The 18,799-nt window shown below is 36.1% G+C and overlaps 1 protein-coding gene across 12 annotated transcripts in view; it reads right to left on the minus strand.

Moving 5' to 3' along the window:
- The window catches only part of SGK3 (serum/glucocorticoid regulated kinase family member 3), a 155,212-nt gene that overhangs the window by 29,239 nt on the left and 107,174 nt on the right, over window positions 1–18,799 (minus strand). For all 12 annotated transcript variants that reach the window (XM_021002178.2, XM_021002174.2, XM_021002175.2 and 9 more), the window contains 3 exons: window positions 15,438–15,525; window positions 7,917–7,966; window positions 3,051–3,108 (listed from right to left, as the gene is read on the minus strand). In XM_021002178.2, coding sequence (XP_020857837.1) covers window positions 3,051–3,108; window positions 7,917–7,966; window positions 15,438–15,525 — 196 coding nt within the window. The remainder of the gene's footprint in view (window positions 1–3,050; window positions 3,109–7,916; window positions 7,967–15,437; window positions 15,526–18,799) is intronic.

Below are 18,799 nucleotides of genomic sequence, written 5' to 3' on the forward strand. Positions count from 1 at the left end.
TGTTCCCAGGCTGTGTCATAAAAAACTTGTAGTTCATTATTACCTTTCATCTTATTCAATTTGGTCCAATATTCTAGCCTGTCAAGATAATTTTGAGTTCTGACTCTGTCTTCTAGGGCATTCAGTTTTGTGTCATCTGAAAATTTAATCCTTTATCAAAGTCTTTGATCAGAATATTAAAAAAGCAAAGTGCCAACCTCATTTTTTTGATGCACTCTAATGGAGACCTCCTTCCAAGTTAACATTAAATCATTAATAACTACTCAGAACCTGGCCTTTCAACCACTTCTAAATCCATCTAACTTACTAACAGTTAGCCTGAATCTCTCCTTCTTTTCCATAAGAATAGCATGAGTTTATCAATGCTTGACTAAAATTTAGGCAAATCTTATTACCAACCTTGTGAATAGAGTAAGTGTTGATATAGCGTACTTTGTTGTTCAGTCACGTCTGACTATTTGTTACACCATTTTAGGGTTCTCTTGGCAAAGACACTGGAGTGGTTTGCAATTTCCTTCTCCAGTTCATTTTACAGATGAGGAACTGAGGCAAACAGGTTAAGTGACTTGCCCAGGGTCACACAGCTAGTAAGTGTCTGGGGTCACATTTGAACTCAAGAGGATGAGTCTTTTGACTCTAGGCCCAGTGCTTTATCTACTGGACCACCTAGCTGCTCATAGCATACCTGGTCGTGATGAAACCAAGTCAACTTTTTGTGATTACAACCTAACCATTCTGTTTAGAATGTGGTCAGGAATTTAAGTCAGACTCATTGATCTAGAATTTGCAGATTATATTCTCTTAATTTATTTTTTTAATCAGCAGGAGCCCATGAAGGAAACACTGGAAAAGTATAGAGGAACCAAGACAGTATTTGTGATGAAAGTCAAAAAAGAAGAAAGGGTAATAAATGGCAATATCAGATGTGTCAAAAAGAACATAAATGAAGACAGAGAAAATTTCACTGGATTTGGCAATGAGACTGCTAAAACTTCGGAGAACAGATTCAATAGGATTGAAGGCAGAAAGCAGGATGTATCTCATTACAAAAGCAATATGCGGTTAGGAAGCTGAGGCAGGTTGACAAATTGAGCTATGGAAGAAAATTCAGAATCAATACTATATTACTTATTCATATTCAGTTGATAATGACTGACATTTTTATTTTATGTTTTTTAACCAAATTATCTTATTTTTGTGCGCTTTTAAAATAGTTTTCCTTTTAACCACTTTTGATGGTTCTCCCCGCCCATGATCATTAGTTTCTAGTCACTCCTCAATTTAAATTTCATCCAAATCCCCAAGATAAATATAGTTAACTGTGTCTAACTATATATGCAGAGCTGTTGGTAGTGTGATTTAGTATGTAAGCTCCTTAAATGCCAGGAACCCAGAACCATTTATCTAATTTCAAATACAACTAAGTAGAATACTACATATATGTATAATATTTTATTTTGATACTGACAAGTGGAATGAAAATTCAAGCATTCCAATGCCTTTCATTTTCTTTTTGTTTGAATTTAACTAAATTCAATTCTATTTTATTTTATTTTCAGGTCCACATTCTCTTCTTTCCACCTTTCCCTATCCCCTCCCTACTTGAGAAAGCAAGAAAAATAAAACCTTTTTTACAACCACATAGATCTAAGCAAAACAAACTCCTGTACTAGCCATACTTCTGGCTCTCCCATCTACCCTGCCCCAAAGCCTCTATCTGTACTCTGAGTCCATCACTTCTCTGAGGTGCGTAGCATATTTCATTACGAGTCCTCTGGAATTGTGAGTGAGCATTATGTTGATCAGCATTCCCAAGTCTTTCAAGGCTATTTGTCCTTACAATATTGTTGTTATTGTATAAATTGTCCTCTTGGTTCCTTTCCCTTCACTCTGCATCAGTTAATACATGTCTTCCCAAATTTCTCTGAGATATCTCCTTCACCACTTCCTACAGCACAAGACTATGCCATCATATTACTATACTATAGCTTGCTCAGTCATTACCTGGCAGGCACCATTTCAGTTTCCAATTCTTTGCCACTATAAAAAGAACTGCTATAATATTTTTGTTCACATGGTTCCTTTCTGTCTTTCTTTGATCTCTTTGGGAGGACAGAACTAGTAGTAATATTGCTGGATCAAAGGGTATGCACAGTTTGATAGTCTTTTGGACATATTTCCAAACTGCTTTTCAGAATAACTGGACCAGTTAATGCACTAACAATGCATTAATGTACCTATTTTCTCACAGTCCCTCTAGCATTTGTCATTTTCCTTTTCTATCAACTCTGCAATGATGGGTGTGAAGTGGTACCAAAGAGCTGTCTTAATTTGCATTTTTCTAATAACTGGTCATTTAGGGCATTTTATATGGTTTTTAATAACTTGGGTTTCATCTTCTGTAAACGCCCCACTGGCATTCTTTGACCATTTGTCCACCAGGGAATGGCTCTTATTTGTATAAATTTGACTTCAGTTCCCTATGTCTTAAAAATGAGAACTTTATCAGAGAAACTTACTGCAAAGATTCTCCCCCTCCACAATTTCCTGTTTCTCTTCCAATATTTGCTGAATTTGTTTTGCTTGTATGTACAGACTTTTAAAATTTTATGTAATCAAAACAGTACATTTTACTTCCTGTCAACCTCTCTATTTCCTGTTTGGTTATGTATTCTTCCCCTAATCCACAAATCCGACAGGTAATTTCTTCCGTGCTTTCCTGATTTGTTTATATGTTCGTGTTTAAATCATGTACTCATCTAAAGCCTGTCTTAATCACTTTTCTTTTTTAAGGAGTATCTCTTCAACCCTAGAAGTATTTCCTTCCTTCTTTCCTTCCTATCTCTATACTACTCTACGGCCCTTGTGAAATAGTGCCTTATACTAGTGATATCTGCATGTATCTTATCTTTCCTATTAAACTGTAAGTGTCTTGCAGGAAAAAACCGTCTTATAAAACTTTGAATCCCACACGGTTCTAAACACAAGAAGATGCTCACTGAAGTTCTTGTTCAATAAATTTACTGAATAAGAAAATAGAGATACTTTACCTTGCCAAAGCTGCCTTTTCCAATAACTTTTAGGAAATCAAAATCTGTTGGTTTGGCACTGAAACAAATTAAGAAAGACACAAAAATAAACCAGGTTATTAATCTAAGTGAGAAAAAAGCTGACTGTCCTAGTTGTAAGTAGCATATTAGCACTGAACTTTATGGCATAATGGCTTGAGCTATTTATAAAATACCTAAGAATGTCTTTAACCAATAAAACCAAGTAAGTTTTAGGATTGTTAATCTAAAAAAATTTAAATTTCTGTTTATTACATAATGATTATAATAATGTAAATGGAAAGGACAACCACAAAACAATAAAAAACAAATATAAAGTTATAAAGAATAAGCTTGGCCCCAAAGAAGAAATATGAGGAAATACTCCCACCCCTTGTTTTTACAGAGATATGAGATTCCACAAGTGTGAAACACTGCACATAATATCAGATTTTTAAAATACACTTATTGGTTGTCCAGAATTTTTCTCTCTCTCCTAAAAAAAATTTCCTTATTATACGGAATGGCTCTTTGGGTTGGGGGGAAAGGGATCCAGAGGGAAATTCAGGCAATATAAAAACAAAATCAATAAAAATATATTTTAAAACTTATGTTTTACATATATTTTAAAATATATTATGATGAGCAAAAAGATATCAATCAATCCATTAATCAAGTATTTATTACCACATGTAAGACCCTGCAGTAAGTGGTGGGGATGGATGCACATACAAAGAATGAAACAATCTTTATGTGTAAGGAGCTTATATTCTCATAGAGAAGACAAGAGGCACATTAAAAATACATACATGTATATATGTAAATATAGCACGAATATAAAATTAATAAAGTCATACATGAAGTAATTAAATACAAAGTAGTTAGGAGGGAAGAGAGATAGGGCATCATGTAGAAGATGGTGCCTGAGCTGCATAATAAAGGGAGAGAGGGATGCTATTAAGAAAGAAGTGCATCAGGACACACAGAATGGCCAGGAGACAGGCACTTACTCACACAGAGCTGGAGTGTGGTTTGTGAGTGTAGGATGAAGAATAATGTCCAGTGAGGCTGGAAAGACAAGCTATGAGCAGGCTATGTAGGGCTCTAAAAACTAAACAGCAGTTTGTATTTTATCCAGGAAACACTAAGGAGACACCATAGTTGGATGAGTAGGGGAGTCTGCCAGCAGTGTGTAGGAGGGTCAGAGCAACTAGAGGTCAGAAGACCAATTAGGAAGCTGTTGCGGTAACCTAGGAGAGGTGAGGAGAGCCTGAACTACGGTAGTATTTGGGTAACTGGAAAGAAGAGTGCAGATTCCACAAATGTTGTGAAGGTAGGAATAGCAAGATCTGGCAACTGATTGAACATGTAGGATGAAGAAGAGAGAGGAGTCCAGAATAACCCCGAGATTACGAACCTAAGCGACTGGAAAGATGATGGTAGTTCTGATAGAAACTGGGAAACTTGGACAAGGGAAGGATTAGGGAGAAAACATAATGAGTTCAGTGTGGAAAGCAATATACATCCTAACTAAATTCGTGAGTTGGCATTACAGGATATAATACTTACAGCTGGTAATATCTGTTGAAGGAGAAATCTTGGAATAGATAGTAAAGCTACGAATAAACCTTTTTTTCTAGTTGTAGGAAAAGACAATCACAATTTCACAAAGACTTATCGAATGGCTATGTAACTTATTTTGTTTCTGCCTTTGAATGGAGAGAGAAGGCAGTGAGGAACAAAGGAATCAGAGAGAAAGCTAAGGCCATCCCTTTATTTGGAACAACCTGGCAGATGAATATTCTGTTAGTGGGTGGAAAAGAGAAAAGCTGTGGGCAAAGTTGAGAAAAAACTGCTACAAAGTTTGATGTCACCTCTGGTCTGAAGCTGTACTAGGAAGATGCTCACTCCAAGATAAAAATGCAATCAGTCAACAAGAATTTACTCAGTGCGTATCATATACCAGGCTCTGTTAAGTGCTCAGGATACAAAGGAAGGCAAAAAAACAGTTCTTGCTCTCAAGGAACTCACAGTTTAATAGGGGAGACTGTGCAAAGAACTATGTACAAATAAGATCTATATCATAAAAATGGGAAAAGACCCACACGTACAAAAATATTTATAGCAGCTCTTTTGTGGGGGCCAAGAATTGGAAATTGAGGGGATGCCCATCAATTGGGGAATGGCTGAACAAGTTGTGGTGTATGAATGTAATGGAATACTACTGCACTATAAAAATGATGAGCAGGAAGACTTTAGAAAAGCCTGGAAAGTCTTACATAAACTGATGCTGACTGAAGTGAGTAGAACCAGGAGAACAACGTACACAGTAGCAGCCACACTGTATGATGATTAACTTCCATAGACTTGGCTCTTCTCAGCAATACAAGGATCCAAGACAACTCCAAAAGACTCATAATAGAAAATGCTGTCCATTTCCAGAGAAAGAACTATGGAGTCTGAATGCAGATCGAAGCATACTGTTTGCTTTCTTTTTTTGTTGTTATTGTTTTTTCTTTCTTGTGGTTCCTCCCATTGGTTCTAATTCTCCTTTACAACATGACTAATGTGAAAGCATTTAATATGAATGTATATGTACAGACTATATCAGATTGCACGCCATCTTGGGGAGGGATGGAGAAGGGGAGGGAGAGGAAGAAAATTTAAAACTCAAGAGCTTATGGAAGTGAATGTTGAAAACTAAAAATAAATTAATTAATTAAAAAAATAAGATCTATACAAGATAAATTGAAGATTGTCTCAAACAGAACGCACTAGGATTAAGGACGATTGGGAAACACTTCTTACAAAACACGGGATTTCACTGAAACCTGAGGAGGGCCAAGAAAGCTAGAAGGTGGAGCTCAGGAGGGAGGAAGTCCCAGACAGTGAAAATGCTCAGTCAGAAGACAGAGTGTCTTGTCTAAGGAACAGCAAGATGTCCAGTGTTCCTGGTAAGTAAGAAGACTAGAAAATGGGGTAGAGGCTAGGTTATGAAGGGCTTTAAAAGCCAAATAGAGAATTTTATTTTTGATCATGAAGGTACAGGGAGCTACTGAAGTCTACTAAATAGGGAGTGACACAGTGCTTATAGATCAATTTTACAGCTGAGTGGAAGATGGATTACAGTGAGATAAAATTTAACTACGTCTTCCAAGCAAGAGATGGGGAACACATTTTTAATGGCTTATTTAAAAAAATTAAACAATGTTTTTTAATTTGGCTCATAATCCTTTGGGAGGAGGCAGAATTGTGATTTTGTCTGTGCAGGAAACCCCCAGAGTGGAAATTTCCTCCATTTATATAACCATTAATTCTTCAAATACACAATTACGGACATGCAGTTAAAAAGGACTATTCAGAACCACATTTTTCTTTTAAATCTCTTGGGATAACCCACCCTCCAACCAATTTTCAGATCGATATGATGGAAAAAGTGATACAGATAGAATTATGGATAACATAGGAAAGATTCGAGAGGCCTACCACTATAATGCTGGAATTCACTGAACTCATTATCAAGCGTCTTTTCATATGCTGCTGGTGATGCTGTACATTAATCCATCCATTCAAGAAATAATTTGGAATCTATGCTAAAAAACCAGCTAAGTAGTCCATATTCTTTGACTCTGGGGACCCAATACTAGGCATATACTTCAAGGAGGTCAAAATCGTCATGGCAGCACATTTTGTGGTAGCAAAAAAATCAGACACCATGTAGGTGCTCACTGACAGTGGTACAGAACAGAACAGACCACTAATGAGCTGTACTATAAAAAATAAGAATGAGAATTAAAATGGAATACTTATATGAACTGAAGAAGAATGAAGTAAGCAGAACCATGAAAAGGCACACAATGACTACAACGCAATGTAAATCGAAAGAATAATAAAACAAAACTCATTACTATATAATTACAATGGATCAAGGTGAGAACTGAGAAAATGCATCTTTTCCCCTTCACTGCAGAGCTAGGGGATGGATACTGGATACATTGTGAGACATAGCTGATGTGCTGGTTGGTTTTGCTGGTTTGCTTTTTTCCCATCTTTCTTCTGAAATCTTTATTACAAAAGACATCTCACTAGGAAAGGGAGGAGGTATATAATCAGAAATAAATGCGTTGTCATGGTAGCTAGGTGGCGCCACAGTCCATAGAGCGCTGGGCCTGGAATAAGGAAGACAGGTCAAATATAACCTAAGACACTTAACAAGCTGTATGAACCTAGGCCAGTCACTTAAGCTGTTTGTCCCATTGTAAAATGGGAATAACAGCACCTCTCTCCCAAGGTTGTTCTGAGGATCAAATGAGATATATGTAAATTGCTTAGTATCGTGCCTGACACAGAGTAAAGGCTTATTCCCTTTCTCCCTAATGTAAAAAAAGTCATCAATAAAAATAAGTAAAAGAAATTAACACATCTTTTTTTCTTTAAAACAAATACTCCAAAATAACCAGCCAATTATTTTAGCATAAGCCTGTTACTTTTTCTGATAAAAAGGGAAGACTGTCTCCTAGGACAAAAAGCATTTTTTATTAAGCCTGCATGTATAATTATAGTCTAAGCTATTTTATCCCCATTCCAAATAGAGAAACAAGAACGTTGCCAATCACATTCTGTTTTAACTCCAATTTGTTAAGGCTATAAAACTGCTATGAGGATTAAAACTTGGCATGACATACTAAATAATTTATGGAGTACAAAAACAATATATTTCTAAATATTCACTCTTACTCAAGTATTATTTCTGAGGTTCCCAGCTAAACTACTAGTTATAAAAATGTGTAATACTATATTATTTTTAAATTAAAATGTTTCCCCCCCCAATTAACAATAAAAAGATAGTTTGAAAAAAATTAAACCTACTGAGGATTTCCAGATGGTCCCAGGTTGATGTTCTGTGAGGTAGAGTGTAGCTGTTTGGGGGAAGGAACGATAATATTTTCAATTAGAAAGGTTGAAGAAGTCAATAAATAGTTACTTAAAGAATATGTTTTAAGTGCCTTTTGAGGGGGGGTATAAATCTGGCATTACTAAGACTTAGCAAGTCAGAAAAATCCCAAGGCTTTATTACCAACTTAAAGGTCAGTGAGTGATACTCTCTGTGTGAAAGGCAGAGGTACAAGTCCATGGGGTAAACTAAATACCTGGTAATAACTTAGGATATTTTTTCAGATCATACATCTTTGAAAAGATTCACTAACATTGTACAGATTTGTTTATGAAACTGGCAATTCTGGTTCACCAAATATCATCTAGCAAACCACCACACGGCCAGAATGGGGCCTTGGGAAAAGGAACTCTTAAAGAAGCCAAAAAAGGTCAGTACTGCTTCAAATATACTCACTTCACAAATTCTTCACACATTAAATAGATAAAAACAGTAATTCAGTTGGTGTACCTAGATTTTTCAAACGTGTGTGTATTTTGCTACAGACGGGAAAAAAAAATTAAAGCCTAAGAAAGCATTTTGAACTTCAAAGACTCCCATCTCTTTTAATTGTTAGCTCCTAGAAATGTTTAGCCAAACAATCAGTAGGTATTTGAGTAATGTACAATGTGTTCAAGTTCTAATGAAAGCTACAGGATTGTAATTTTTTAAGAAAAAAGAGAAGTATCCTTTTTTACTCACAGTTAAATAAATTCCCTTTGAAGAAAGAACAAGTTCTAATATAGTTCAATTTCCATTCCAATAAATATCTTTAAATTCCAAATCCCCAGAATTTGTTGTGGTACAATACAGTTTTGTGATACATCACAATTTTTTTTGTGATGCCACAAAATTCCAGGTAAAAAAATAATTGGACAAATGTATTCATCTTCATCTTGGTATCTCATAGCCCAGTACCATTCACATAATAGATTAAAATAAATGTTGTTGAATGTGATTAACACTATAATACTACGATTCTATGGAATACCCAGAGAAATGGTATATAGCCTTTTATGCTTAAACATTCAAGTCCCACAGCGTGGAATACACATTGGCCTCATGAAAATCATGTTTGAGTCTCAGTTCTCTTAGACCTTTGGGCAAGTCACTTTACTCATTCATAAAATGGAGATAAGAAAACCTGTACAATACAGAAGGAAGCATTTTCTAAACCCAGAAGTTACAGATATTGAGCTATGAACATTAACTGTATATACTGTACATTTTATAAGCGTGTTATTTTGTTTTCATTCTAAATAGTATTTTATTTTTCCTAGTACATGTAAAGACAGCTTTTTTAAAAAAACTTTTTAGGCAATTGGGGTTAAGTGACTTGCCCAGGGTCACACAGCTAGTAAATGTTTGGTCAGAGGCCGAATTTGAACTCCGGTCCTCCTGACTTCAGGGCCGATGCTCTATCCACTGCCCCACCTAGCTGCCCCAAGACAGCTTTTAAGATTCACTTTTTTATATAAATTTTGAGTTCCAAATTTTCTTCCTTCTGCCCTTCCTGCCCCACCCAAGACAGTAAACAATTTGATCTAGGTTACATATGTGCAATCATGTAAAACATACATCCATATTAGTTACATTATGAAAGAAGAAACAGAATAAAAGGGGGAAAAAACCATGAAAAAAAAGGGAAAATAATATGTTCTGATCTGTATTCAGACTCCATCAGTTCTTTTTCTGGATGTAGATAGCATTTTCCATCCTGAGTCTTTTGGACTTGTCTTGTATCACTGTATTGCTGAGAACTGCTAAGTCAATCATTAGTTGATCATCACACAATGTTGTTGATACTATGTACAATGTTCTCCTGGTTCTACTCATTTCACTTTGTATTAGTACATGTAGGTCTTTCCAGGTTTTTCTGAAATCCACCTGCTCTTCATTTCTTATAATACAATACTATTCCATTATATTAACAGACCACAACTTACTTAGGCATTCCCCAACTGATGGGAATCCCCTCAATTTCCATAGAATTGTGTTTTTAATGATAAAGGAGAGATACAATAACTGAACTGTTCCTTTATCTAACTTTTCTCCAATGGGTTACATAGGAGAATTAAGTGTACCTAGACTATGAAGCAGTCAACAAAAGTTAAGTACCTGTTATTTGGCAGTCACAGTGTGCTGGATACTGAATATGCAAATACAATGAATTAAACAATGCCTATGCATAAAGAGCTCTAAAGAAGAAGAGTACACACATAAACATATACAAAATCTATATAGGGAGATAAATACAAAGTGTTTTGGAAAGCAGGACATTAACAGTCGGGGTGGTGGTGGTTGGAATCAAGAGAAAGCCTCCTCTGTAGGTGTTACAGCATGTAAGCTATGTATATGGAAGATAATTTATTCATTCAACATATTAAGTACCTACTATGTGCTAAGGATGCAGAAAAAAAAAATTAATACTCCCTGCCCTCAAGGAGTTTTACATTCTATTACAATAACAAAGGCAACATATCTTTATAATTTAGGATTAAGTGTAATTTATTATTATTGCTATTTGTGAATTTTGTTCCAAAGGAAGACATCTCTGTAATTGTTAAGAGTTACAATGGAAACCAATTAGAAAATAAAATCAGATATATCATCTTTTGCCTATACTCCTGGCATACCAGAAAGAACACTGAAGTTGGAAGTCAGAAAATTTCAGCGTGGCTATACTATCTGAACTTGGTTATGTCGACTAACCTTGAGCAAGTCACAATTTCTCTGAGTCTTAATGGCTTCACCTGTAAAATAGGGATGATAATACTTATACGACCCACCTCAAGGGACATTGTGAGGACCTAATAAATACCTGTGAAAGCCCTTTGCAGCCATAAAGAGCTATATAGAGTAAGCTATTGTAACTTTTCAGGAATGTGTCTAATTAATAAAGTTAGGTCAAGCTGTAACTTATTAAAAGAATGAATAACATGACATTGCATCATTTAACCTCTCTGGTTAAAGTTTTCTCACCTGTTTAAACAAAAAGGTAGATCTGGCCAGCTGACTGCTAAAGTTTCTTCAGTGTTACTGTAAGAATCAGTGGAGTTTGTAATTATAACAGCCACACTTGGCTTCACAGAAGAGCTGAGCTGTGGGGAACTATGGATGTGAATTGTTTTATTTACATATATATTTGTATGTTCAGACATATCAGACTTGGTTGATGTGTTAGATAGCTCTTCCTTTTACAATCCTTATTACAAGGAATAATTTGTTGGGTGGGAATAATATGTGTAGAAATAAATGTGTAAAAACAAGATATCAATAAAGTTCTTTACAGAAAAATTGCATAACTTCATTTAATAAGGTAATTCTTATTTAGAATATATGAAAACTTTAAAATGAGTATAGAATTACAGAATTTTAGGGAAAAATGATTGTAAAATTGAAGGAGCAGGCTTCTCTTGTTTGAGACTAGGCAACTTTCTCATGGTTGTAGAGTTAGTGGCAAAGCTGGGTTGGGAGCAGCCAGGATTCTAAAGACTCTGTGTTCTACTTCACCCTATGACCACATGGGACATCCAGGTGACCTATTACTACAAGCCATCTCTATGTGCTTTCCCTTTTCCCCATCCTGAGGAAGGGTTGGATTTTTTTTTTTTCTGGTGGAGAAGTCAGAAGAGACTAGACCTGTGACTGTGTGAACTCTTCTAGGTAAGTAAAATCCTCTATCACAGCCTGAGAGATCAAATGATTTGCCCACAGTCATAAAGCCCCATATGTGTCATAGGAAGAACTAGAGTCCAGTTCTTTCCAAATCTGGGTGTGATGGTCTTTCCACTATGCCACACAGACTCTCACATCAGAGCTTTATAAAAACTAAATGAATAAGTCGCCCCAGCACCAAACAATACCAAATCAATAAACTAGTAAAGCATATATCTAAATAGTATTCTTGATGTTTACTGATACTTGTAGAAATAATACTTTAAACAAGCTTATTCAGTTAACTTGCTAAAGTCTTATTCATGTAAAATAATATAATCTATATTTGCCTGGAAGATTAATATTACCAGAGTAGCAGGCATCTTTGTGACATTTTAGCACAACTTGTTCAACAGCAAAGATATAAGGCTGAATAAGAAAGTGATGTGTTACTTCTAAACCAGAGGTTCTCCACCACCTCTGTCATTTGCATCTTCCTTGATAAGGAAGAGGAAGAAATAATGAAGTATTTTTATTTAAAGGGCTTTTCCTGGTAGCAGGGCTGTGGTCGTAGTTCAAAATAACATTTCAAAGTTTAGCATGGGTTGGTGATTGAGATGAGCAAGAGCTATCAACAAAAACTTTAACGTTTTCCCTATATAATCCATAAAGCAGGAAATTTATTCATGGACTAAGGTTTAACTTATTTCATTTTAAGTTACTATTCCCTTAAAGCTGGCATTTAATTTAAATTTTTGCCATAATATCCTCCCACTAATTCAATTCAGCAAGTGTGTGGGAAGGATGGTGGAGGGAGGGATGGAGTGGAATAACACATACACTTATAGAAATATTTACAATATATACATTACATCTAATATAAAAGCAAGGTACACATACATACATACATACATATATATATATGAATGATATGTTGTTGTTCAGTCATGTTCGAATCTTCATGACCTCATTTGGCAAAGATACTGGAATAGTTTGCCATTTCCTACTCCAGCTCATCTTACAGATACAGAAACAGAGCTATTACAAACTGGTAAGTGACTTGCCTAGGATCACATAGCTAGTAAGTGTTTGAGGCCAGACTTGAACTCAGGTCTTCCTGACTCCAGCCCAGCACTCTATTCACAGCACCACCTAGCTGCCCCCAATACATGACATACACATAACAATAACATAGACATAATAACACATATATGTAAATACCAGGTAATTTGAGGAGGGAGGGATCATTTACAACCTGGGAATAAGAGAAGGCTTCAATGAAGAAGTCTTATCTAAATTCAGTTCTTGAGAAGTAGAAATCAGGGAAGGGTCACATTCAAGGCATAAGGAATGTATATGTCAATGCATTAAGGCAGAAGATAGAAAGTGGAGCCTGGAAAATATCTAGTAGTCCATTTTGGTTCATGCATAAGATGAATGAAGGAGAGTGACAGAAGTTAAGACTGGAAAAATAGAACCGTATCATGGAGGGTTTTAAAAGCTAAGCTGAGAGTTTTGTATTTTAACCCTGAGGTAGGTCATAGTGAGCCACTGGAAACTCTTGAGTAGGGAAGTACATGATCAGATTTGTGCCTTAGGAAGATTATTTTAGCAGCTATATTGGAGAGGGGTGAAAAACAGGAAAAAGAGGGAGACTAATTGGGAAGAGCTTTTACTAGTCAATAAGAGGTGATAAGGGTCTGGATTGGGGAGGGGGTGGTCATGAAAACAGAGGAATGGAGAATGATGGGAAAGATGCTGTAGAGGTAGAATCAGTAAGACCTGGCAAATGATTAAATATGAAGGGGGTGAAGGAGAGGGGAGAAGCAATGGATGACTTCTAAGAGGTCTCAACCTGAATGACTGAGAGTCCCCTCAACAGAAATAGGGAACTTTGGAGCAGCAGTTTTAGGAGGGAAGTTAGCCATTTTTTTAAAAAAATTGCTGACTTTAAGTTGCTAACATGTGGGACTGAAGTTCAGAAGAAAGATTAGGGCCAGACTATAAAGTTACGGTAGTCATTGGTGTGTAAATGACAATTAAATCCATAGGAGCTAATAAATCTCCAAGGGAAAGGGTATACAGAAGAAAAGAGGGGCCATCACAGATCCCTGAGGAATACTCACATCAAAGGAGAAGAAAGCGTATAATACTGATATGAAAGAGCAGTTAGGTTAAGAAAAAGTCAAGAGAGAATGGCACCAGAGAAATCTGAGAAACAAGTGTTCCTAAGAGGAAGGTACATGACCAATGGTGTCAAGAACATTAGAGAGATCAAGGTGAGTTAAGGTCTGGATTCATTGGATTTAACACGTAAGAGATGACTATTAATTGGTCAGAGAGCAGTTTCAATAGAGCAGCAGGGCTTTTAAGACATTGCATATGGCTGAGCAAAAAGGAGATGGGAAAAGGAAGTACTCATTCTAGCAGGCTGGTAGTAAGAGAAATGAAGCTGGAATAATTAAGGCAACAAGCACTGATTAAGCACCTATTACATACCAGAACTAAGCTAAGTGCTAGGGATACAAAGAAAGGGAAAAAAACCAATTCCAGCCTCAAGGAACTTATTGTAATCTAAGGGGAGAGGACACCAGTAATAAGATTAATACAACAAAGTAGAGCTAATCAAAGTCCTAGAGGGGAAGGAGCTAAGCGCTAAGATTAAGGAACCTGGGAAAGGCTTCTCGCAGAAGATGGTGCTTGACTCATATTTTAAAGGAAGAAAGGGACTCTGAAGCAAGGGTTAAGGAAGGAGTGCCTACCAGACATGTGAAAAAGCCAGCACAAAGCTACAAAAAGGGAGCAGGGTGTCATGTGTGAGGAAGACAGAGAAGGCTAGTTTGGATAAGGAGTTCAGTTTTGGGTAGGTTGAGCTGAAGATGTCTCTAGGAAATATAATTTGAAATGTCCAAATGGGAGAACAGTGAAGCAGGATGAAGCTCAGGGGAGAGGCTGGGAGTCATCTGCATAAGATCATAGTTAAATTGAGGGGAACAGATAAGGTTGCCAATGGAAAGAGTACTGGGAAAAGAGAAGAGAAATGGGAAAGAACCTTGGGGAATACCCATATGGAAAAGAACATTTTGTTCTGAACACGTTGAGTTTGCTGGCGGAGTAAAGATCCAGACTGAAATGTCCAACTGTCAGTCAGTGAAACTGAAGTGACACCTCAGGAAAGAAATGAGGACTTGCTATGTAAGATCTGGAAGTTATCTCCATAAAGATGCTAACTAAACTCATGGGATTTTATGAGGTCACCAAGAGAGACTGGAGAGAAAGAAAGGTCCAACATAAAGAAATACGATATGCCCTTCATATCCAGTAAAAGAGACTAAGGAACAGTAAAAAGTGTGGGAGAACTGAAAGATAAACCTCAAGAGAGAGTATCCAGGAGTCAACAGTGTCAGATACTATAGAGATTAAAACTGATGAGAAATAAGAGGAGGCCGTTAGATATCTCAATGAAGGTCATGCCCAGTAACAGGTTTGTCTGAAAGAACTATGGTGACCTGGGCATGTTTGTAGGTGGTAGAGAAGAAGCCGGTAAATAAAGAGTCATCAAAGATAGGGATTGGGGACAAAGAAGAATGTTCAATGGGGCAAGATAACAGAGGAAATAGAATACAGAAACAAAGGAAAAGATGGGTGGAGATGATGAGAGTTTCTAAGACAAAGGGGAGAGCAGGCTGCTCAAGGCAGATCTTGACTTTTACAGTTAACTAAGAAGCACAGGCATATGCTGGGTGTATTTCAGGGATGAATATATGGCAGCTTTAACAAATATTAACCCATTTTATTACCTTCTGAATACTTCTTTCATCCTCATCTTCAGAAGGATCTGACTGATGTCGTGGACTATCCATTTGAAGAAATGCTCTGACATCTGGACTAGAAACAAAATTAGCTTTGTTATGATGCTTTGTTCTTTTTAAATATTTTTTTCTAACACATATAAAAATAATTTTTAACATTAAAAAAGATTTTTGAGTTTTAATTTCTCTTGCTCCCTCTCCTCTCTCCTCATTGAGAGGGCAAGCAATTTTATATAGGGTTATACATGTGCAGTCATGCAAAATATATTTGCATGCTGTGAAAGAAAACACAGAACCCTCCCTTCCCCTAAAAAAAAACACCACAAGAAAAATACAGTTTAAAAAAGCACGCTATGATCTCCATCAATTCTTCCTCTGGAGATGGACAGCATTTTTCATTGTAAGTCCATCGGAATTGTCTTGGATCATTGTTTTCCTGAGAATAGCTAAGTCACTCGGAGTTGATTATTATACAGTACTGGTATTACAGTGTACAATGTTTTCCTGGTTCTGCTTACTTCACTTTGTATCAATTCATATAAGTCTTCCTAGGTTTTTCTGAAAGATGCTTTATTCTAATACCACCAACTTCCAACATTCCTATATTTCTTTTTCTACCATTAGTACACTAGTCAGATTATCTAAAATAAAATTTATGATATTATAAAGCTGAATAAGACAATTTTGTTTTCATTTTTGTGAGGCAATTGGGGTTAAGTGACTTGCCCAGGGTCACAGAGCTAATGAGTATCATATGTCTGAAGTCGGATTTGAACTCAGGTCCTCCTGACTCCAGGGTCCGTACTCTATCCACTGCACCACCGGGTTGCCCCTTGAATAAGACAATTTTTAAAAGTAAATTTTTCCAAAAACTATTTCCCCTGTTTCTAGGATACTTCTTAGCACATGTATGTACTGTATAAATATTTGTTGATTTTTTGTTGTTCCTCTAATCTTAACTAATTACTAGTTTGCTTTAACATGGTAACTCTTGGCACTAAATAATCTAAATGATCAGATAAAACTTGTGGTTCAAATGTGTGAGAATCATCTTATTTTCTAATTGAAAAATTATTTGAAATAATTTTATGGAAAAAAATGTGGTGATTTAGTACCATAATTAAGCTACACTTGCATTTAAATTTTTAAAAATACATTATTAGTAAGAATAAGAACTCAGTCTCCTCATCTGTAAAATGGGGACAATAACAGCACCTAACTTAGGTTTATCCAGAGGACCCAATAAGATAATTGTAAAGAGTTTAACATAGCACCTGGCACATGGTAAGCATCATGTAAATGTTAACTATTGCAACTTTTTAAATTTGGGCAATAGGGAACACTCAAATAAGGCAACTCCTGCTAGTACAGGTTGGTACTTTCTCTGTAACTTAACAGTCTCTGGGAGCTGCACAGAACACTGGGAAGTTAAGTGACTTGCTAGGGGTCACACCCTGCTGCTCTATGTCAGAGGAGGCACTTGAACCCAGGTCTTCCCAACTCCATGACTGGCTCTCTACCCACTATGTCATGCTGCCTTTCATGTTATTGGTAGAAAGCTTTAAAAGAGCACATCTTTTTAGAACGCAGTATCTTTATAAAATATAATACCTTGACTTAAAAGTTTCAAGGGTTATGAACTGCACATTGAAAATGTCATGTTTAAATAAAACGAAAAGCAGCAAAATTACAGGAGCTAAGTGACAGACAAACTGAGAAGGTTCAAGTTTAATAGAAGAGCTGGCAACATGCTAAAAATAGTTCTGTTTGTTTTTACCTAGACTGAGGTCAAAGTGTTTAAAGTCATGACACTATTCCCCTAAAATATCGACCATGTTATAGAAAAGATCAAAGATTCCTACTATCAGAGAGAACTTCGTATTTCAATAGTTCTACAGGGTTCTGACTTGTGAAAGATATATATACAGATCTCAACACTGAAAGAGTGCTTAGGGATCCCATAATCCCAACAATTCAACCTCGATGCAGGATCTACAAGCTTGATTTGAACATTTCCAGTGACAGAGGACAAGCAGCCTTCTCTGACATTTGTAGTCTTTGCCCAGAGAATCATAGCCACTATGTCAGAGATGAAACTTAATCCCTGGTCCTTTTGACTCTGAGAACCAGCTAACTATCTTCTCTGCCACTGAAGGACAACACTAATGGTTATTTCTAAACTTTTCTTCTTTGTAGTTTTCACCAATTGATATGAATTCTGCCCTCTGGAGCTACATATAACACAATTAATCCTTACTCTACATGAAACTTCTTTAAATATTTAAAAACAACTACACAATTCCCTAGAAATCTTTTTATTTTCTAGGCTAAATATTCCCTGTTCCTTCAACAATAATTCATATGACAGTTGCTATCTACTTCATTATCCTGATTATACTCCTATGAATTCACCAACAGCTCTCATAAAATGTGAGATCGAACATGACGTTCTAGATACTCTGTATGTATGGACACTGAAGAGTATAGGTGGGACTACTACTTTACTTACTTATGTATTTTATTTCTATTACTGTAGCCTGAGATTCCATTAGGTTTGCTTTTTTTTTTTTCCAGCTGCACTGTAGTGGCTTATGTTGTATGGGTGGGCAGTCAGTCAGTTGATACCTCCATCTCTCACTGCTGTCCCACTCTAGGTCTTTTTGTAGGTCAACTTTGCTTTTTGGGCAAAGTTGAGTTCCCCTGTGCCAGTATACCTGATTTTCTAAAATGTAAGTTTATCTATGTCTACGGAATTTCACTCTTTTAGTTTTGGCCCACTGTTTTTATCTTGTTAGCTAACACATTTACTGTCTCTTTGCCTTGTGTCTAACATGTACACAAATGGTAACAAGTCTCTTATGTTTTCATGAAAGTAGCTGATAAAAAGCCAAGGTGAAATAAATGCATTAATCAACAGACTTTGTGTATTTTCAGTCAGGTATCAATTTATCCAAGTCAACTACCATCCAGACTGTATTTTCCCATCTCATTCACATGGAAATCAGGAGACAAATTTTAAATTTAAAAAAAAAATTCTAAGTCTTACAAAAACCAAATAAAAACAGTATTTCTATATATGTAGAATAGAAAAAGAAGATAATACAAAAAACTATATGTATAACTTGCTTTTATTTAAAAACATATAATACATTTAAACACACATAACTTTCAAAGATGTCCTGCTTGTCAGTGATTCCTTCTGGTCTCTTTTGTGCATTTTAAAAATGCTTCAACAACTCTTTTTTCTTTTTTGGCCAAATATCCTTAGACCTATTCTCCCTTCTACCTCCCCCTTCTCCAACAGAAAAAAGAGAAAAATAAAACCCCTTTATTGACTATGTACAATTAAG

The sequence above is a fragment of the Phascolarctos cinereus genome, unplaced genomic scaffold (genome assembly GCF_003287225.1).
Source record: "Phascolarctos cinereus isolate Bilbo 61053 unplaced genomic scaffold, phaCin_HiC Scaffold_4;HRSCAF=312, whole genome shotgun sequence".
NCBI lineage: Eukaryota > Metazoa > Chordata > Mammalia > Diprotodontia > Phascolarctidae > Phascolarctos > Phascolarctos cinereus.